At 35.9% G+C, this 23,541-nt stretch overlaps 1 protein-coding gene across 15 annotated transcripts in view; it reads right to left on the bottom strand.

Annotated features, from left to right (window-relative positions):
* Ih (hyperpolarization activated cyclic nucleotide gated potassium channel Ih) overlaps nt 1–23,541 on the bottom strand; it is a 263,913-nt gene that overhangs the window by 35,674 nt on the left and 204,698 nt on the right. For all 15 annotated transcript variants that reach the window (XM_074097582.1, XM_074097588.1, XM_074097586.1 and 12 more), the window contains one exon: nt 21,624–21,900. In XM_074097582.1, the coding sequence (XP_073953683.1) occupies nt 21,624–21,900 (277 nt within the window). The remainder of the gene's footprint in view (nt 1–21,623; nt 21,901–23,541) is intronic.

The following is a 23,541-nucleotide window of genomic DNA, read 5'->3' as shown; positions in this document are numbered from 1 at the left end:
TATTGTTAAGTAGATTTTTGTTTCGTAATCTGCGTAAATAAAATCGGCCAAACGACAGGTAGGTTTTTACAGAGTTGATTATTATATACTAGCTGTTATCAAAATGTAGTTAGGTGCGACGACGAGCGATAGCGAGGAGGAGTGTTAGGTAGAATTGCCAGAACCGAACTGCTAGCGTCGCGACTTGGTATGTTTAGACTCCAATATAAAATAAATACAAATGATGGTCTCCCGATTTTTAATGAAATATAGCTAAAAACCACTAACTACTAGCTAGCAACGAAACTAGCTTTCTCGTTAAAAAACCGACAGATAATGGCGTCAAATTTATAACATCCCTCTTTTTGCGTCGGGGTTTAAAAATAATACGTACAGGTTGGAAAATTATCGAAATAGACATGTTTTTCAAATTTTTGAGCAAAATCCGTTCTGGAATACAACTACGAGTACGAGTACATTGATATTTTAGAAATTCTTATATTTTAACTTATAATTGTTTGTCGTTTAATATTTGACATGATTCTCAATGGCGTTAAATCACAATCAAGCGAGTTTTTACTGAAGCTTAAAAAAGCTATTATAAATTGATCCTATTCATCTACGGCAAGAGCCTACGTTTGTTCCAAAAAATTGCACCGTGAAAAAAAATTGTAACGGCACCGTGGGTTCGACGGACATACGACAGATAGATACATAGACGGACAACAAATAGATTCTATAAGGAATTATAGGATAGGTATAATTGTATAATTTTTGGTTTATCCATACTTATATACTTACTTATAATATAAATATTATAAATGCGAAAGTGTGTGTGTTCGTTTGTATGTTTGTCCGTCTTTCACGTCGAAACGGAACGACGGATCGACGTGATTTTTGGCATAGAGATAATTTATGGGCCAGAGAGTGACATAGGTTACTTTTTATCCCAGAAAAATGCACAGTTTCTGAGGGAACAGCGCGCGATAACCTAATTCCACGCGGGCGAAGCCGCGGGCAAAAGCTAGTATGATTATATAATTTTTGCCAACTGAGGTACGGAACCCTGAAAACGAATCTTATCTCTATAAAATATGTGCCGGTATTCCGCGAACAGGTTTACCTGGAACTGAAACCCACTACACTCTGATCTTATGCCCAAGAAAAGGGTTCTGATCCACTAGACAAAGTGGAAAGATAAAAGGGATATCTCCGGTGCCAGTGGACGTATTTAATTAAAACTTTGCCAGCATGCACCATTAAGCGCCAAGCGAACGGCCGGAGTGTTCTCGTACGCTGAAACGTACCTATCTCGTGTCGACTTGGTTTATGACCAAATTACACACTTTGTTGGTATGATTTATAGCGTTTCCCGGGCTAGGGCTGAGGCAATAGACCCTAACTAAACTGTGATAGGGCTATTTGAAACAGTCCGAAAGCCGAGTAAATTAGGTAAGCTTCGTGAAAAACCTTTTCGTTATTTTTTTCTTATGAATGTTGGCATTATGATTAATTACAGAAGAACGGTTTTTATCAAGCTCCTTTAACGAACCCGCATTGTAATTGTCTTTTCACAAAGTTTACAATGTCGGAGACAGAAAGACTACCTATGCAGACAAAGATCCTAAGCCTACACATCTGTTTCTTTCAAAGTTATTCTGTGGTTGAGCGTTAGTTAGTTGTACGTTTTTACCATCGGAAATTGAAATTAAAGCTTTTGTGTTTTTTTATATGGTGGGGCCTGAGTAAATATTAGTCCAGGCCGAATTTTAGCCAAGCCGAAGCCAGCATGACCTTTGTGAGAAAAGGTATAGAGCTACACGCGTGGTATATATTATGCAGAAACATAAAACTGCGAGGCGCAGCGGGCGAAACAAGAAAGTCGATACAAAAATATGGAGTATGCTATGTAATATTGCTAAATCGTGCTCGCTTAAACGTTTATTTGCTTTGCTTTTGTTTCCTTATATTCCTGCCTTACATTGGATCTAGGATTATTGTTTGCGTGGAAAATAATTTTTGGTTCATTTAGAAACATTCGGTGTTCGTTTTTGGATTTGCCGTTTTAATTGCTCGTTTGAACATTTTCTGGAGGACGGTTTCTAAATTGCTTTTAATTATAATATGTACCGTGCGTATAGTGAAGATATATAAGTTTTAAAAATTGATTACGCGAGTCTTGTAGTGAGTAGGTACCCAATAGTTCATTTTAATTAATAATGAGAAAGTCTCATTATTAATCTATATATATAAAAGAAGAAACTGACTGACGACTGACTTATAGATCAACGCACAGCCCAAACCGCTGAGCTTAGAAACTTGAAATTTGAAATATATGTTCATTAATACGTGTAGACACGCACTAAAAAAGGATTTTTTGAAATTCCCACGGGATACGGAATAAATGGGATTTATATTTGCACTTCAAAATGGCCCTAGTTCCGTAACTATAATTATTAGAAACTTTAAATTTGGCATTCAAGTAGGTAATACTAACAGCTAAAAACAGTTTTCAGGATTTTCCGAAATTCCTACGGGATAGTGAATAAATGGGATTTGTCTTTTCACTTCCAAATAATGACCCTATTTCCGTAACCATAATAATTATTAGAGACTTAAAATTTGGCATGCAAGTAAGTAGTACTAACAACTAAAAACAATTTTCAGGGTGTATGAAAATTCCCACGGGATAGGGAATAAATGGGATTTATATTTTCGCCTCAAAGTGGCCCTAACTTCATAAATTAATAAATATTAGAGACTTCGATATTACTAAAAACTGTATCAAAGATTTTTCGAAAATTCCACGGGACAAAACGAATAAAGAGGATTTTATACAGCAACTGAATCAGAAAACGCACAAGCTAAACTTAAACTAATAAAACTAGGGACTGGAGATTTGGCAAACTGATTTAAATCTGGTAACACAACAAAAGATTTTACATGATTGTAAAATTTCAATGACAATGTATTTATATGATATACACCACCTGATGCTGCAGCCAGGGTAGTCTGCTGATGACGGAACTCCTCAAGGGCTGATAGCACAGATACAAAATTTTACATGTACGTTCAACGAACTGACACAATTACTTTGCTCACTCGCGACCTTTATGATAGCTACTTTTATGCATGAAATGTGTGTTCATACAGTTACTCCACCTCCATACTGTATGAACACACACAAATCACACAAATTCATCTATCACCACCACCACATTACACCGACGCGTTTCGAACTCAACCAGAGCTCGTCTTCAGAGCAACACAACCGTGCCCTACCTAGAGGTGCACTAGGGAAAGATTTTTAGAAAATCCCATGAAATATCACAACTTTCCCATACAACCATTTTCGGTCGTAAAATTTTCAAAAAGTCGCAAATTAGTATCAGTGTCGAAACTTTTACTAAACTTAATAACTGTGAATTTTGGTTGCAGCATGTAGTAACTGTGTCAAAACTTTGTACTAAAAATTTAATAGTAACTATGTGTTATCCCTGCTTCGACAAGTTTCGACATAAATGTTTCTTAATTTATTTTTGACACATTGTGTTCACTTTGAATTTATGTGAAGATATTAAAATTAAATTGTTTACACACTATCGAAACTAAGTTGCTATAAAATTTGCAGTAACATATAAGTGTAATAACGGTTACGACAATAAAGTGTTGGATTTGACCAAACGTAAAATGAGAATGGTTCTCAATATGTGCTGCTGTGTATAAGCAAATTATTGTTTTTTCATAAAAATGAGCTAAAAGCAACCGAAACGTCTTCGTCTATCGTCGAGCTTTTACAAAAAAGTGTACATGAGATCAAGTTAAAAAAATAGACAGACAAATACGGATTTTTCATCGATAAATAGGTAGATACAATTGATCGTAAAATCATGACAGTCATTTTTTTAAATTCTCATAGACAATTTGCTTATACTGCCGTCCACCTCGAGTGATGGAAGTTAAGAACCTATATCATTTAATAATAACTTATAATACTTATTTAATAATAATCTTTTTTATCAAACACATTTTTGTTGCAAAAGGTGGAGGAGGAGGTACAGTGTGGAGGTGGAGGAACTGCATGAACAAACATTTCATGCGTAAAAGTAGCTTAATAGCTATCATAAAGGTCGCGGGAGAGCAAAGTAATTGTGTCAGTTCGTTGAACGTACATGTAATATTTCGTATCTGTGCTATCAGCCCTTGAGGAGTTCCGTCATAGTGTAGTTCCGTTATAGTTACGTTACAAAACAACGTATTATTACAAGTTATTAAGTCGTAGGACCTCATGCGCCTTAATAAGTGTGCACGTGCGGTCTGGTAAGATCATTATTATACGAATGACACAAATCTTTAGTCACTCTGTGGAATGATGATTGCAAATACTGATCTTGTAGTAATAGCTTATACTATTAAACAAACAGATTTTTTTCCGGTTTTTTTTCTCTTGTTTTAGCTCACATTTTAATATATTTATTTAGAAATTTTTAGATCGTAGCTAACACTGATGGATGCTAATAAAATACCTTTTACGTTCAAGCTCGATCTTTCGGCACAGTTGCATGCGCTATGATCACGAGATGATTGGAAAATTGCGTATGCTGGTATAACCATGGGTAATATCGAGCTTCTCTAAAATCAAGGTACGCGGAACAAAAACAGAATTTAATCGAAAATCATAAAATTAGTAAAGACCGCGATAGTCTAAAACATTGTGCTTTTACGTATAAGCGTAATAATAAATATGATTTTGAAAGCTTCAAACAGCCGCACAGCTGGGCACAGGCCTCCTCTCAGAATGAAAGGGTTTGAGCCGTAGTTCCCACGCGGGCCCAGTGCGTGGTCATTTTTAAAATACCTTGTAATAATAAAACAATATCCACCGAAATGTAAACTAGTTCACGTAATAGCAATTCAATTGAAATGCAGTGAGCTGTAATAATATTCCCGTAGGCTCGAGCAAGGGGCAAATGAATCGATAAAACAGATGCTGCGTCGGGCAGGTACCGGATATGAATAGTTAAAATCAGCCGGGAAATTGAAATGAAGCTATATGAGCCATTTCATGTTGAAGTAGCTAGAAGATGGGTTTTGCATGAAATTGTATTATGACACACCGACCCAGCTCTTTTTTTAGGGTGAATTTGGTGTTAATTGATAGCTGAATAGGGTCGCCTATTGCTTACCTTGATTTTCTTTACTTGCCTTTTTTCGGTCTATTTTTAGTGGTACCTATTTAATATATAAAAATGAGTCATCGTGTTGTGCAAAAACAAAAATATATAAAGTGACAAAATATCTCAACGCGCCGTTGAGCTATAGACAATACTGCTTATGATGGTGACTGTATAAAAAAGCATATTTCACTAAACGGCTCGCATCGGATCGTATCGGAAAGAATTTTACAATCTGTATATTTAGACTTTAAGGAGCGCACATCAGCATAGTTTCGGCTACGAATAACCGTTCTAAAGTGAAAACTAAAGATGCTGAAAGTTTACGCCGTCCTTTTGACTTTTAAAAAGCTTTATAAATTCAAATTTAAAATTCAAATTGTCTATAAATTGGAAGGTATTGATAACTGATCAGGCTCAAGAACACTATCATGGATGTCAGTAAATCAATGATAGTGAATGAGTTCATGTGATTTAAATGTAGGACGAGGACCACCGCTCCAACGTTCGAGTCGTGCATGTCATAGAGACTGACAGAAGTTCAATATCAAATTTAAAAATTAAATGCTTTGGAAGTGTTGTGTGTGCATTCTTCCGGGTGGGTCCTGTAACAGGAGCAAAAAATTAAAACACAGGTTCTGCTACTCAAATGGAAGTACTTTAGATCTGCAACTTTCAAAAATTAAGTAATTTTATCATTACGTTTATTCCAACCAAATTAAATGGTATTTTCAATGTACGGCATCCAATAGCCTAAATGACATCGTCTGTCACGTAACAAAATGGCGTATTTCGCAAAACATAGCTTGTCCAATTAAACTTATAATAAAAACCATAATACAAGTTATTTTCAAAAGTTGTAGAATTAGATTAGCTCAAGATGAAGAGTTAAAGCTGTGGATTATTTTTTTGCTCCTGTTACAGGGCCCACCTTGTATACAAATATTCTTAGTCAAAGATTTTAAGCTAAACTTAGGTATATTTTTGGCTTTATGGTACATTTTTACATTAAAACGTGCATATACTCGTAAGTATGATTGAGTCGAATAAAGATGTCTGCTCAAGTTCTTTGAACTGCCTACACTTGATTTGTGCCGGTAACTTATGTCATTTCGACACAAAACAGAACATAATATAATATCCGGCGATTATTTCAAATATTCTTGACGATACATTTGCCTATTATCGATAAGATTGCTATAATATTATTAAACTTGACCGATATATATATTTTGCCGTGATCCCCTAAAAATTGCTTCATCGCCATACACTGTACTTTATTTCAGGGTCATTATCCCCGCTATAAAAATCAACACTTTTGTAAAAGTATGTTAAGCTAATTAGCTAGAAAATAACAGAAATAAACAATGCTCTTGTGTTTTTCGTAGCCAATAAAACAATAATAACACAATAACAATAAAAATGGGTAACTAATTAAATTTGGTTGGAGCTACCATGGTAATTAGAAGTTCCTATCATTTTCCGCCAATAGATACTAACAGGGTTATTAATAGTGAGTATCATTTATAGTTTTATACATCTTGTTCTAAGATATCCGTGTTAAATTGCTCTTTCTCTGCCAACCTCATTCCAACCTCTTCTCATGTTAGTTCAGTGTACCTACCTGCCTACTGTACTTATCAATGATTATAAGATGTAAGTGTGAGGGAGATTCGATTTTTTTTATTGTACCTAATAATGATCTTTATTTAAACTCTGCAGATCTAATAACGGAGTGAGGTCAAATAGCATCGAAATGATCGATTTCGCACGGCACGAGACAATTCTATTAGGAATACGATCGCAATTGTCAGCTCACATTTCTTTTGCAATAAATCATTGATTGTATGATTCACGTTGCCTTGTTCGGCGCGGTGTGCGATGTTTACAAAACATTCCATTCTCACTCGGCCTTTGTAGGAAACATTATTGATAAACCGGCCTATTTCCTTGCAGTTAGGCTATTGTTGTATTATAGCTCTTGATTTATAGCTCGTACTGAAACATGATCTTGGTGACTCCTAGACAATACCTTCTGTGTTTAAATGACAAAGCAACTAGTGCCAATTGTGCCCAAATTTGTCTCACTGATCTCCATTTGTTGATTGTGAGCGAAAATAAGATTAATTTGACGCTAAAAAGACACTTTAAAAAGCTCAAACATCGGTTTTTGGTTCAAATAGGGCGCCACCCTGAAAAAGATTTACTTTGATTGGTACTGGTGGTTCCTAAGTCTGGCGACGAGATAAAAAATACCTTATGTAGTCGTGTGCGCAATATAAAAAATCTGACAAATACGAATAGATATATGTAATTACCTACGATCTGAGTAATTCTTCATTTCCCTATTACTAAATATGATTTTGATGTGCAATGTTTGACTAAGTAATTAATTAGTACCCAGAGTATATTTTAACACCTTTTAAAAAGTTTTTCAAATGTTATTAAATTGTGGTTGACAAACTTTTCACCTAAATATGTTGATGTTCAAAATGTGTACTTACCTACGTCACAATATATACGTAACGTAACTTGGTTGTGTGTATTGTGCCTACGTCAAATATGTGACGTGATCTTAAATAAAAAAAATCAATGAAAAATCCACACAAGTGTATACATTTGAACTTAACTTAAAAAGGATGCCTGCATTCGTTTTGTACTACATACCTAATCGTAAGCCTCGTTATATCTACTAAAATATTAATATGGGCTATGTATGACCAATAAAGTAATTTTGTACTACAAGGTCTATAGGGAAAAACAAATGAATGAAAATTGCCTACACCCCGACCTATCGATTATTCATGTTCATTGCGTAACGAGATGGAAAACAGGGCCGGTTCACGTGAAATCTGAAATTCATTAACTGTATTTGACAACGAATCGGTTTGCGTTACAAACATTACATCGGAAATTTTTGGTCTACAATATAAATCAAATTTCATGTACTTCAGACCAATTATTCTAAATACAGGGAGAAGTTTTGGATGTGGCACAAAATCAGTGTTTCAAGCTCAGTTAATGGTGGAAAATATAATGCATTAACTCGTAAATGATCACCGGCCCGATTTCAGGCAGGGGTTAAGATTCGCTTGTGCTCTTAGCTGTACATAATTATCTCACCTTCTGATTTATGATGTCTTTATTTGTTATCCAAAACCGGCCAAGAGCGTGTCGGACACGCCCGAAATAGGGTTCCGTAGCTATTACGAAAATATTAAGTAATATTTTTCTAAGGATTTCGTATTTTGTACGGAATATTCCAAGTTTAGGTATATTTTATACCTTAGGCTGCTATTTACTCTTAAACTGCTAATAATTCTCAAGGAAACTTAACCGTTTTAGTTTTTCTTGTAAGTTTGATATAATTACTACCATCCTTAATTTTTTCAAATTTTTTTGCCCACCGCCCACGCTCGATTTTAATGAAAATTTGCACTTTAAAGTTGAATATTTTGCAAACAAATCACTGAATCGAAAAATCGTTAGCAACCCCCTATTGGTTTTAAAAGACCTATCCAACGATACCACACACTACAAGGTTGGATGAGAAAAAAAAACACCCCCACTTTACGTCTACGGGAGGTACGGAGGGGAAGTACCTTAATTTTTTTATAAAAATTTTTATTGTACCATTTTGTCGGCATCGTATACATATATATTCGTGCAAAACTACAGCTTTCTATCATTGATAGTCCCTCCGGAAACCCGCGAACGGACAGACAGACAGACAGACATGGCGAAACTATAAGCGTTCCGTTTTTGCCATTTTGGCTACGGAACCCTGAAAACTGAGACTGGGAATCCCATTCCCTATTCATTCAAGCGCTACACCATTACTTATAGATTCGACGTCTTACACGAATCGCATCGCATACTCATGCAGGCAAATAGTTGATGGAATTCAGTGGCATGGGCGTGATCGGTCGTGATTCTACTATTGATATTGCCTTACGTTCGTCGAAATCAATTTTCGCTGTACAGCTGTGATGGTGACATGAATGCGCAATCATCTAGCAAATGGCTCCCAGTCGCGGAACTCGAGTGTTATTGCACGACTTAGTTCTAGCCAGATGCTACCAGGTGAGGCCTAAAGGTACAGTTAGGAACACAAGTGCACTGCGGTTTATTTAGGGTTCCGTAACTCAAAAGGAAAAAACGGAACCCTTATAGGATCACTTTGTTGTGCGTCTGTCTGTCTGTTAAGAGCCTTTTTCTCAGGAACGCGTCAAGGTATCAAGCTAAAATTCATCAATACTCAGGTCTACTGTCCCTTGGAGCTGTGAAAAAATCAAACTTCTGAGCCAACGCAATCAAAAGATACAGCCGTTTATGCTGCAAATTTTCGACACTCGCATGGGATTCAAAACCTATACGAGTAGTGAATTCAGAATCTTGAAATTTGGAACGAAGCAACGTCTTATAGCACAGATAAAGGAAAAATTGCGACAAGCATAAATTTTTAATAACAAAATAAAAGTAGAAATTTTTGTAATAAACATATTTTTACGGAACCCTCGGTGCGCGAGTCCAATTCGCACTTGGCCAGCTTTTTTGATTTCTATTAACTTCGACAAACGGCCCAGTTCATTAATAGAAACTACCTATTTCATATATTTAATACAGCTTCACAGTCATTGTTAAAGGTCAAATTGTAAAATTCACAAACTTGACGAGTTACATTGGTGTGTGTGACACATAAGAGTCATAAAAAACTTTCTTAAATCATCTTTTGCTAAATACATAATGTGTGGATTAGAGTATCCGTTCAATTCGCAACTAACGTTTGGCAACCTGATTCATTTCGCAACTTTTCATTTCGCAAACTTTAAAACTGTAAATATTTCAGGATTTATTTCAGGGCCATCGCGTAGAACCCTTTAGGTTAGGTTAGGTTAGCTTTATAAAAACCCTGAAATATTTACAGTTTCAGAAATACTAAGCTGGTTGCCAAACATTAGTTGCGAAACATTAGTGAACAGGATTAGATACTTATTTTGATACGGACTTTAAACAATCACCATAAATTAGCACATTTACACTGTTTTACAGCGCATAATTAAGTATCATAACTCTTAATTATCTTTTAAATAGTGAGTTTGGCCACTAGCTCCTTGGAGAAATTACCTTACTTGATCTGTTCCCATAAAGTTAAAGAAAATCATAAATAACACGGCGTAGATGTGGCAGCGATGGTCAGACCTTTATGCGCTATTATCCAATATCGGACACGTCAGCGGTGGTGGAAACATGGTGGACGACGTAACGATGTGGTAAAGCGATATACTCGGTCTGCATAAATACATACATAGTTGACATCGGGGCAAATTTATACAGGGTGTCTGAACATGCGAGGCTTTAAATCCAGTGTTCGATTCTACTCGCATAACTGAGTTATTTTAAATTTGTTCTGCTACTTTTAAAAAATATGACCACTGTTATTTTTTTTTCACACAAATTAAATGTAATTTTCAATGTATGCGATATAATACTAAATTGACGGCTAATTGATAAATATTTATCTTAAAGATGACAAATAAATGTCAAAAATTATTTCAAGTTGTACCAAGAGACAGCGATAAAATCGTCATGTCCGATACCTATACTGATTTAACAATTAAAATTTGAAGATCAACAAATATTAAACGCCAAAATATTAATTCGTTTAAACGTGTCAATATCCCAGGCAGAATGCAAGCAGTGCCGCGGCGGTTGGCGCTGCTTGATAAAAACCCGCGCGTCTTGGGCCCTAGACTTTATAACGGCGGACATAAAAAATTAATGTTCGTATGAGATATTTGGACGCACACTATAAAAACTTCTTTTAGACAAGTCATTGTACTCTTTAAAAGAATACAGTGAGATTTTATGTTGACATCATATTATTATATGCATTTCATTTTTGTTTTTAAGTACCTTGTTTTGTACTCTTATTTTTGTTTTGTTGACATTTTTCACAGTTTTGTGAAGTGAATTTAAATTTTATATTTAATTTTATTGTTTTTTGACATTTTAATTATTTTATTGTTCGTTTGATTGATAGGAACACCTATTGCATAAATTTGACTTAGATTTAAGTATATTCCTGTTTTTCTTTTAATTATTATTATTGAATTGAATTCTAATTTGACATTTTAAATTTATTTTTTTATTCTCGCTGACAATTTATTGTAATAAGATTTATTTTTTTTGTATACATTTGACGATCCTTTTGTGAATTTCTTGTAATTAACTGACATGTGTTTATACTTAATGTATTTTTTCAAAAGGTAATAAATAAATCTAATCTAATTTAATCTAATCTAATGATCTAAATTTAAGTTTTTTGAAAATGTTAACAAAAGTAGCTTAGTTTTGTGAGTAGATTCAAAACTTGAATTTAAGCCCCATGGTCAGAGACATCCTCTATACATAGATACAATAATATATCGAACTACAAAATTACCGGAATTCTAACGTTTTTGCATAGCTGTGCAATAATTTGTTCTTTAGTTACATTAACCTATTTCTATAATTTAAATCACACAAAGTTAAATTCCTCAGTGGCTTAAGAAGACGAAAGTCTTTAACCAACCAATGTGTGTTGCCAGTTACATTTGGACCCGACACGTGGTGCTTCACTATAGACCTTATAAACAGGCTCAGAGTTGCTCAGAGCGAGCTATGTAGAGAGCTATGTACGCTTGGGGTTTCTCTACGGCATCTAATCAGAAATGACGAGATACGTAGAAGAACAAGGGTCACCGACATAGCCAAGCGAATTAGCTCGTTGAAGTGGCAATGGGCAGGACATATATGTCCGTGTGCTATACACGGAGAACAGATGGGGCCGAAATGTTCTCCAGTGGAGACCGCGGATCTGTAAGCGCAGCGTAGGACGTCAACCAACGTAATGGACGGATGACCTGGTTGAAGCCGCGGGTTCACGGTGGATGCAGTCCGCTGCCAACCGAAGCAACTGGAGGTCTGTGGCGGAGGCCTATGTCCAACAGTGGACGTCCTACGGCTGAGGTGATGACGATGATGATGAAAGTTAAATTATTATGGCACAATAATAATAATAAGTACATTGGGTTAAAAGGAATAAAGTAGTAAAAGGCCTCGGAGCGTATTATGGGAATGCGTGACCACAAAAATTTGTTTGAATAGTGGACTGACCCTGCGCACAGACCGTGTCACGCACCGCGGTTATGGACATTTTCATACTTCAATGTATTTCGTCGACAGTAATATTAAATAAAAATAAATAAATAACATGAGACAATTTACCCTAATTAACATATTCGTAGTCGGGAACTAACCAAAGACTACTATGGGTTCTGTGGGATGTCCCGTAAGCTGCACGATAAACTTATAAGGTGAAGATACACGCCGTATGTATACCGCCGTGTGTATGGGGTTAAATATTTAAATACAGGTAAACATATTCGTATTTTTCATACATTCGTATCTGCTCCGACCCGGGAATCGTACCCGGAACCAAAAGCTTCGTTCAGATTATCTGACCACTATGTTATTCGGTCGCGGTCGGTAAAAGGGGTTAAATTTTAAATTTTATTTTCCCTATCTTTCCTGGGACAAAATTAAATGAAAGAGAATATTAAATAAGATCCATCAAAGTCAGTTTATATACAAATGCCGGCTTACTGTCGAATAACAAAGAAAACACGCAAACGTGCGTATAAATATATAAAGACAGTAACTCGAGTCTTCAGCCGGATTATCTGGGATCACAATAGCGATTTTATAGAAACAAAAGACAAGAAACTTCTCTCGTGAACCGTACGTATTGGGAGGAGCGTAGGACCTTGCGTGTGTACCCTTGACATTGACCGAACGATTTGCCGTCGCAATCGTAACTGGTAATATCTCCTTCCAATACACGTATTTCCTGAATGGACACTGTGATTGGATAATTGTATTAAGGTATAGGTATTGTGCACTTGTTGCTCGCCGCGGCATTGTTCTGCCAATGAACGGCAATAGCTTTGATGACTTATGAAAATCACATTGTGCTCGTCTATTTTCAGATGGCCGGTTGAATAAATTGCATTCTCATTTTGCTATAAAAGTTTGCATTTGCACACCGTGAAACACAAATAGGACGATTTTTGTTTCGTTCGATATTTGACGAAATTGTTAACTAGTTAAATAGTAAAAAGTTTTAATTTTTGTAATTGTGTAAATTTTTACGCTACACTAGGTACATCGACAAAAAACAGCTAGGGAATTTTTAAAAAAGAACTAAAACAAATGAATATGTCGCTAAAGTCGAACTTTCAAACAGACACGGCTAATGGCATTATTGTTTTATAACATGCAAAAGATTATCAACTTTAGGGTGGTAGACCACATATTTGGCTGATGGTACAGAACGACATAAAACAGCAGAGAACGGATAAAAAGAACTAAAACATTATAAAAACGACACGTTTGACATATTCAAACACACGTCAAATATGTGACAGTTGTAGAGAAAGTGACGCCCCCATTTACTTTCAACTCTTTTCTTTCATACTCTATGGAGACTTAAATGGCTAGATGATGGTCTTAGGTAAATTTCTCGATTTGGAAAACAATTTTAAATGTCAATGATTATTTTTTCAAAGAAAAAGCTTCCATCCTTTTAGCCTATGGCTTCTAGCTGGCTGCATCTAATCTAGAGCTAGCCAATCGAGCGGAAGCTGTCATCCCCACCGGCTCTATCTCGGTATCCGAACAGACTGTTGGTACAAGTACAACTTGCCTTTTGAAACGGAATTTATAATGTAACATTACTTTGTTGAGATTTGAGATAAGTCATTGAATATAATCATTTTCATTACACTTTTTTTTTCCTTCTATTACTACATCCGTCACAAAATGTCATCAATGACGTTACTTGAACCAATTGCAACAGTAAAAGCAGCGTTATGGAACAAAAACCAAATATAGGTAAGGACCAAAAAAAAAATTATAATGTACTTTTCAATCTAAAACATACGCCTTCGCCGTGGTGTAAAAACGTATAATTCAATAAATAACAGAAATTGATGAAGTAGCTTAAATAAAGCGATGACACACCGGCACCACAACGACAAAACTATCCATGCGCGAGTCTACCGTAAAACGTCGAAAAAACGCGATTCTTGCATGACCTACGAATGAAAATGTTGTTGCACTGGATATAGTAATGAAATACACATATAAATATTTCAGGTGTGTACCTATTAAGAATCAAAAGTACACCATCGACAGACGGACGAACAGAGAACGGAACTGTAACATTAGTTACATTCTCACTCTGTACAAAACAATGTAGGTACCTAAATTAATAGAACCGGAGACATACTTTTGCTAAGTATTTTACTTTGGAGAGCTATATAATAATGCGTTAAAAATACCGCATCAAGAATATAATCACTTCCGGCAAGCTTCCTTAGCCCCGAAGCAAACCTTCTGCTGGTTTTCGCATTTTGAATTTTAATATCAGACTGTTGTTACTAACAAATGAAGTTAATTAGTCAGGTAAGACGCAGCGTAATTATTAAACGAAGCACCATTAGCGATTCTACGTAATTGTGTAGCATCGGAATAGTTAACAAGCTTTGTGCTTTAAAGGAGTTTCGGATGTTAAGTTATTTAGCATTCGTGGGCCGAATTAGGCCTGTAACGAGCTCTTTGTAAGCCTCCAGCTTGTCTACAGTACCTATAAGCTACAGTAGCACTAATGTCTTGCCTTGCACAATAATTAATGGTTTGGCTCAGAATAAGATTTACTTCCAATTTTTAGCAGTACTGTCTAGTACAAAATGATGTCTTATTTTTTATACTTTTCTTTCTATTAGGTATTAACGTATCTAGTGAAAAGTGTAGATACTTAATTTCGCAACTTCGCAGGGTATGGTAAATTAACCTTTTCTCACACATCCAAGGAAATGTCGTCCTTATCTTCGTGATCATAGAACACCAAGTACGTCATTGTATAGCACTTATTGAAGATTCGTTCTAATTTCAAATTAGAGGATAGTACCTAATGGAATTTCATACAACATTGCCGGCCAAGGTCAGCAAAGAGATGGTCTTATGTTTCAGCGGGTTTTATTTATTTTATTCACTATCCATGCCATAGATTCTATGGCATACTGCCAATTAAAAAAAAACGTACCTACCTAGTTCGTGAATGTGTATTTACTTTTTAATCTCTTATTTGACTAGATTATTTAATTAGAATAAATCAGGTATTCAATAATAAACAAGGATTGACATTTATTGTTTACCTATAATTTATTAAAATAACCAATTAATACGGTATCCTCATTTAATTTTTTAAATAAAATCATTACAAGATTTGGTGACAAAAGCATCAACCCGAACAGCTTACAAAAAATTGTATTTTGGCGGGAATAGAAAAAAAAACAAATCTTATACTGTATATACCTAAATCGAGTTGATTTTTTATTCAAATAAGTGTTATTGTTTCCGATATGAGTTCATCATCAAGTGACATGGTATTATTTCCTTGGATTTATTTGAGAAATGCACTATACAAGCCTCGTCCGCGAATAGGGATTGTCGGATTTGTCGGCCTCGTGTCTCTAGATGGCCTTGTTAGTTTAACACGGCCATCTATAACTACTCGCCCGGCAATCCCCTATTTCGCGGACTCTGCAGTAATGTATTAGTATATATCAATTCTACTGTATTCTATTCACTGTGGTATTGCCAAGCGTGGCCTGAACAGAAATTTATTTTAAGTTCAGGCTGCAACCGTTTCACAAATTAATATTTAAAGCGGCAAGGTAAAACTTACTATACAGCGAAAATCATTCGGCAAAGCAATTATCTAGTTTTTTTTTTAAACCGAATATATTGATTTGATCCGTGAGTCCTGGTTTTGCACAAGTTGAGAACTTTTTAAGTACCTATGATACCACCAAACAATTAAAATATTTTTATGAGCCACAAACTTGCAGTCGCCATCACAGTGACATTGACTTACGTCAGGCCCCGAAATTTTATAAAAGAGAATAGTTTGGGCACAAATGCAATAAATAATAAGTAATCTAGCGCCACAGTAAAAGATAAAGTATTTACATGGGAAAAGCTTTAGCGGGCGTTTATGAACAGGGTTATTTGCTGAGTGAGCTTATAGCAATCCTACGAGATGCGATTTGTCGTAAGCTCTATCGAGTGTGCAATACCATTATGCTCGCTACAAAGCACGTACAGAGTTCCATTCGGTTCGTGTATTGCTCCCATTTCTCTGTTATTGTCTAATGCAACACAGCATCTGTACCTATTTGCTTACAGGAATTACTCCATATCCTTTACGTTTCAGCTATAGGTAGGTATTAAAAAAAGTCAAACGAGTTTCACTCTTTTTTTAAATAAAGAAGAGCCAAGTATTATAAATTAAGGCGTATTATAAAATTAATGATCATATCATGAACAGGGATATTTGGAAATAATTCCGATCCGCATTACTTCAAATAGCGAATCTACTGTGTTAAAAATGAAGTTGTGTTAAATACTTGTGATGTATAGATATAATGACGACCAGATGGCCTAGTGGTTAGAGAACCTGACTACGAAGCTTGAGGTCCCGGGTTCGATTCCCGTGTCGGGGCAGATTTTTGTATGAATAATACGAATCTTTGTTCTCGGGTCTTGGGTGTTTAATATGTATTTAAGTATGTATCTATATCTATATAATTATATTTATCCGTTGCTTAGTACCCATAACACAAGCTTTGCTAAGCTTACTTTGGGACTAGGTCAAGTGGTGTGAATTGTCCAGTGATATTATTATTATTATTATTATCTGTTTAAAAAAATATACCTACGAGTATATCTCGTTGAGTTTCTTGCCGGATTCTTCTCAATAGAGGTTTTTCCGAACCGGTGGTTGTTTTTTTTTGACATTCATAAGTGCTTGTTATAGCCTAAATGGAATAAAGATTTTTGACTTTGACTTTATACTAACGATTTAATAACAAAATAATGCACCATTGGCCAAGCTATACCTTTGAAAAGTAACTTGCCTGTCTGACAACGCACAGCCTACTGCTGTAACTACGAGTAGTTAGAGATTTGCTATTTGTCAGAAATACTACTTGAGCACCGAGCACCATAAAGCGGCAAATACACTGCGTCGTTCACCTAATGCGGTCGCCGATTTTGTTTCAAACTACTTCGGCGAACGCACGTCGTCTTTACATTAGTCTGTCCGTCTACTGCGGCGGCCATATTAAGGCGGTGGCAGCTGTTGCTCGCCGAATGCGGACGACTACCGTGTTTTTTATACTTTTGCGGTCGCCGCATGCAGCATGCGGCGAACGACTCAGTGTAAATGCCGCTTAATAGAGATGCAATATCAAAGAACATGATGGGACTCGAAATTCCATTGGATAGGGAGAATTATTGCAAATAAGCAGTATTTAAATTAATGTATACTCGTTAGTAGTTGTACAGTCTATTGCGGGGTAATGGTGAAGTTATACCTGCTGGGTACCTATCCAAACTTCTAAAGGTCTACTCTGAAATGGTTGAAACTATCAAAACCAATCCTAATTCACCAAGTTTATGCACATAAATTTGTAATTTTAATTGCTGTGATTTCCTATAGGGATCATTCAAGGTAATATTTAGCCAAATAAATGTTTTGGAATTTAATAATAATAGTAATAACATTATCTCTTTTATCTATACTTATAAAATAGTATCGTAACTGACTGACTGAGTTACAGACAACGCAAAGCCTGCATAGAAACTAAAGAGCGCACTGGTGATTAGAAGAAAGGCAGACATACTTTAAGTTTCACGGGGTGCACTATTAAGAAGAGATTATTCTGTAAATCTACAAATCAGGGACATTGCCTTGATTGCCTAGTGCTCGAAGTGATCTACACATGACGGGTGTATAATTTGAAGCTCTACGATCGCTCATTCATTTTTCTTGTTGACTGCTCCTAGGATTTCCATCCTTCCATTACTTGTTCGTACCGTATTCTCAAATATATTTAAATACATACATGCGATAGATGTGTCCTACATAAATTATTTGTAACTCAATAAGCCATTGGTTGCGTACTAACACACCATTTTAGTTAAGTGACTATGAGTTGTCAACTGTCAACGCGTGCGCATACCTGTAATTATACAACCAACACTCTTTTGTCGATCACGGTCCGCTGGGCAAAATGATCGGCTGTGGAATAAATCGCTGACATCCACAGCGGTATATTCAAAGATACTGATGTAACAGCGTAAGAGGTTAAAACCATGTTCAAATAGCCTTTGCGTGGCGGCTTTGCGTGAATTCATGGACGATCGGATAGCCCAGTGGTTAGAGAACTTGACTACGAAGCTTGAGGTCCCGGGTTCGATGCCCGGTCGCGGCAGATATTTGTATGAAAAATGCCAATGTTTATTCTCGAGTTTCTGGGTGTTTGACATGTATTTGAGTATGTTTATCCGTTGTCATGTACCCATAACACAAGCTTTGCTTACTTTGGGACCATGTCAATTGATGTCAAGTGTCCCGTGATTGATATTTATTTATTTGTAAATCATTATGCGTGCAGTTGTTGAATGGAAATTCCCAGATTGTAATAAATGCCCATGGTGTTTCCCAAAAATTAGATCTTGATATTCATTGACCTCGTACGACGAACACTAGTGCAAAATTGTATGTATCTAAACTTAACATTTGAGTGTTTGCGATTTTGCACGTGCTTGTCCCCATTTACCAACACCAACACAAACCATAACACAAGCTTTGCTAAGCTTACTTTGGGACTAGGTCAATTGGTGTGAATTGTCCCGTGATATTTATATTTATTTATTTTATTTATTTGGTGGGAATATCGGATTAAAAAAAATCCTTTGTGGTATTTCCAAGATCCAACTATCGAAACATATAATTTTAGCGTAATGGAGTAACAAATACACATGCGGACGCATTTTAATATTAGTGGGATTGTTATGAAGTCGCAAGTCGTACGTATTTTTTATTATTTCCATATTTATTTTAACTTTTACTAGCTGGCTCATAGAGAAGTAGGCATCGTATAATATTACCAGTTTAAGAATGAAATTAGACAAAGAAACCAATAAAATAAAGCAATCTACTCAAATTAATATTAAAAATACACAAACATCACACCTGTATTCCTAAATGGGGTAGGCAGAGCACACGAAACGTTACCGCTTCGGAGCCACTTTTAGAAATTTTAGGTTTTAAGTTTGACAAAAACGGTACAATAGTGTCAGGTTGCTAGCCTGTCGCCTACAGTATACCTTAACCTCTATCCTCAGTCGCCTTTTACGACATCCACGGAAGAAATGGAGAGGTGTAATTCTAACCCGACACCACAAAATAATTAATAAAATTTGAATTCAAAGTATTTATGGTGCAAATAAAGTTAAAAATAATTATGTAAGGAGGTACACAAGCAACATATTTGTAATAAACCGACAGTGTCAATAAGATTAGTCATATAATGTTCGTTAAACATTACGAGTATATGTTTACGGCAGAGTCAGTACATTCATTTGTACAATTGTCATTAGTCATTTCAATGGATTTGCCATACAAGTTCGACCCAATCGTACATTTGCTAGAACCTGTTAGTTCTTTCCCCAGATTTTCCGCTGTTAAATCTTATTTGAACGATTTCAATAAGTTTATAAATTGTACACACTAAAATTGCATATGTTATGCAATTACTTTCTAATAATATTGCAGAGAAAGGCCTTTGCATGACAAACCAATAATTAACACTATCATACAAACAAATTAAACACGAGCGTTTTCACGTTTGATGACATAACCATTATGTCATTGCTGCTCCTTGTCTTACTTACGAGTAAATGCTGCATTGCTTTTGTCAGTTGTAAATGTTTATAAGTACCAAAACATTAAAAAAAAACCTGTGTCAGTAATGGCAACATTAAAACAACTTTCTTTCTCTGAACTGAGAGACGTGAATGAAGAGATATCTAGAGGAACCTAGAGAATTAGCTATGGAGTTTAGTATTATATTGGGTAATGATGTTGAGGAATTGTCATTAGAAACGAAATGCCATGTTCCGAAGCTCAGAATCTCTAAACTTACCTCAAACAAATAAGAAGCTCAAATGGGACTATGATAGGCCTTAAACCTTTGTCGCATTGCTAGTTAACTTGTCAGTTAAAGTAACCACCCCCATTGAAGTATCCCATACTTTAATCCCAAGCATGATTGTGTGAGTGCGCAATGAGTTTCACACACAAGAATCACATATTACCGTAGATCGCGGCACATCATAACAAAGCCTGATGGGAAACTGCTCTAAAAACTAATAGACATATGGAAGTACATATGCAACTAATTAAAGTAGACGTTTCCCCAGCAACAGTGGGACATTTTGGGGCGTTGACTAAATTAAGAGAGACTAACTAGGGCAGAGAATATCCAAGCACGTGTTTTTATCATTATAAAGCGTCTATTGAGCCAGAGCCTATTAAGATTTCCAGAACTGACTGGTTACTTCGGCTTTTTGTGCTATACAGGCTGAAATCTAGGACGTAATACAAAATTAATATTTCGTGCTCAGTTAATGCTGGGTAATATAATGCATTAACTCTTTTGTTGAAATAAGTCTGAAAAAAATTGTGGTTTCTATACATTATTGAAATAAAAAATCGTGAACAATGTATGGAAACCGCAAATTTCATCGGACTTATTTCAACAAAAGATTTAATGCATTATATTACCCAGCATTAATTGAGCACGAAACACTAATTTTGTATTACGTCCTAGATTTCACCCTGTATAACATAAACAGATAAGAGTTGAAGTACCGAACACATTACCAATAACATATTTTATGTAGTTCTTTAATTTCTTTAATTCTTTAACATATTTATGTTAGAATTTATGTTCTTGTTAATATATCATTGGCTAATTGAAAAAAAAGTTCATTACGATATAAATATGAAGAAAAAAATATAAACTTCATTCTATCTATACCTAGTGCCATCCACGAAGACGCGTGATTTTGTCAAAATTAAACATTAGTGTCATTGTAATAAGAACCACGGCACGCGTCATCGTGAATGACTCTACCTATAATATTCAACAATGTAAAAGCTAAAAATGTTGTTTTATTCAAATTCAACCTAATTTCAGTCAACCTTCAACCGAAAATTATTGCACATGTAACGTGCGCAGTGTCTGTGAGTCTCGTCGTGTTCCATGGCGATGTTCTATTCAGTTACCGATTCTTCTTTCTTCTCTTAAAACTAATGTGTTACTGGTACCATCAGCAAAATATGTGGTCTACCACCCTAAAGTCGAAAATCGCTTGCATGTCACATAACAATAATTCCAATAGACGTGTCAGTCAACTTGAAAGTTCGACTTTAGCGACATTCATTTGATAGGAACTTGTTTAAAAATTGATAGACCACTTATTTGGCTGACGGTACATGAATGATAGACTCACCTGAAACTACTGCACGGATGTATGACCCAGTGGCCAGCCGCCTTCTGCCTGATGCGCTCCTTCATGAGAGCCTTCTTGGAGCCGAAGAGCTTCATGGCAAGCTTGTTGTCGGTGGGCTGGAAGAGTGCCTGCAGCTGGTTGCGCAGGAAGCCTTGCTTGGCGTCCGAGACGGGCGGCGCGGGTTCCACTGGCGTGCCGTACAGGGACACATCGTCCAAACCACCGAAGTGGACTTTGCCGGTGCCGCTGCCCTGCTTTAGGGCCATATCGGCGTCGCCTGAGGACAAAAGGTTGTGTTACTTTTGATTTTACAGCTTGGATGCCCCATTGAAATGTATAGTCACTATTAGTCAGCTAGTTAGGAAAGTAAATTCCCTGTTATGATGGCTAGTTAACGTATAGGGAAGGTTAATTTTTTTGCAGGGAATGAGTTGGTGTTCTTCTAAAAGTAGTGTCTAGTTTTTTGAGGTACTTATTAATTATGGTGTTATACCAAGTTAATGTTGATTTTTTTGAAGATTTATGTTTGAGTATAAAAAAGTACGAGTATGTTACTAATTCCTGGAAAATAAGATTTATGTACTACAATCTATGGACCCTGGTCGCCAATAAAGTTTGTATGATTATTATTATTTTACTTACTGTGATAATAATGAATGCATAATGAATAACAAAGGTTGACCTAGGTAAAATATTAGATCGAGGAAATAGCGGTAGAATTAGAAAGATGATTATTTGATTATAGATAATTGGCAGTTTTCAACATTTAATTAGCAGCAGCACTTAACACGGACAATGTTCTCGGTTTCCCTTTACTAATATAGTTCAATGAAAAAATGAGGTTGCACTTGAATCTTCTAAAGGTGCTTGAACTATAGAGGTTTTCCTTCCGCGCTAATTTATGCTAATTCCCGCAACCTGCGCTCTTTTTGCATTAACTTCACGAGTCGAAACCTCGTAAACTCGAGTTAACTCTTCAGTGCCAATTTTGTTGAACTAGCCTGGTTGCATTAACCGAGTTTGTCATCGGAATCGATATTGCTTGTTCAGATGTATGTATGTAACATTTATTTTGCCGTATAAAGCTTATTCGTTTCGGAAATGAAGACAGCATGTTTTAACAATGGCCGAGGTCACTAACTTATCAAACGGCAATATGTAGTTCAGTCGTTCCAAAATATATGGATGTGTGCACATTCGGCGGAGCTCACAATAGCGCGGCCGGCGTTCGAGCCAGTGTTATTGTTCTTTATACTGCATTCGCTGCCACCGTACTGTTTAATGTAAAACGTTTCCTGTTTATAGTGTGAAATAACGTCCGCACTTCAGGCTCGTAAGTGTTACTTACTCTGAAATAATTTCTATCGTCATTACAAAACAAAAAAATGTAACAGTAATTTGGTGATGGCTTTGCATTTCAAATTCTTGTACCTAAATGTGTACAGGTGCATCATAATTCTAAGAAAAAGTAAAAGGAATACAAAATACTTAAGGCAAACTGTGCAATTCGACATAATTTAAGTCAAATTGATTCATTTACAAGTACAACTTCACGGTAACAATGGTAAAGGCCTAGATGATGATGAGGTCAAATTGAAATTCCAGTGTGACTATACCAGTACAGATAAGTGTGAGTTAACAGTTACGAGAATAAAGCATGTTCAGTATGTTCATTACAGCTGATAAAACAAACGATTAAACAATGAGCCAATGGCACTTCATTGATTCTGATGGCGTCAACGACGTAACTGGAGACCGCCAATCAACTGAGTCAGTCAGCTACACTGTTCTAATGACAAAATCGTCATACAGTCATGCGACCAATTCCGCCTTTGCACAGTAATCTGTATCATTACGTAGTCAGACCGGTCTATATTTTTACGTTTACTTTAATCGTGTCGTACTGTGGCGTAACTGT

Source organism: Choristoneura fumiferana, chromosome 14 (genome assembly GCF_025370935.1).
Source record: "Choristoneura fumiferana chromosome 14, NRCan_CFum_1, whole genome shotgun sequence".
Taxonomy (NCBI): domain Eukaryota; kingdom Metazoa; phylum Arthropoda; class Insecta; order Lepidoptera; family Tortricidae; genus Choristoneura; species Choristoneura fumiferana.
This window is presented reverse-complemented; position numbering and strand designations above follow the sequence as displayed.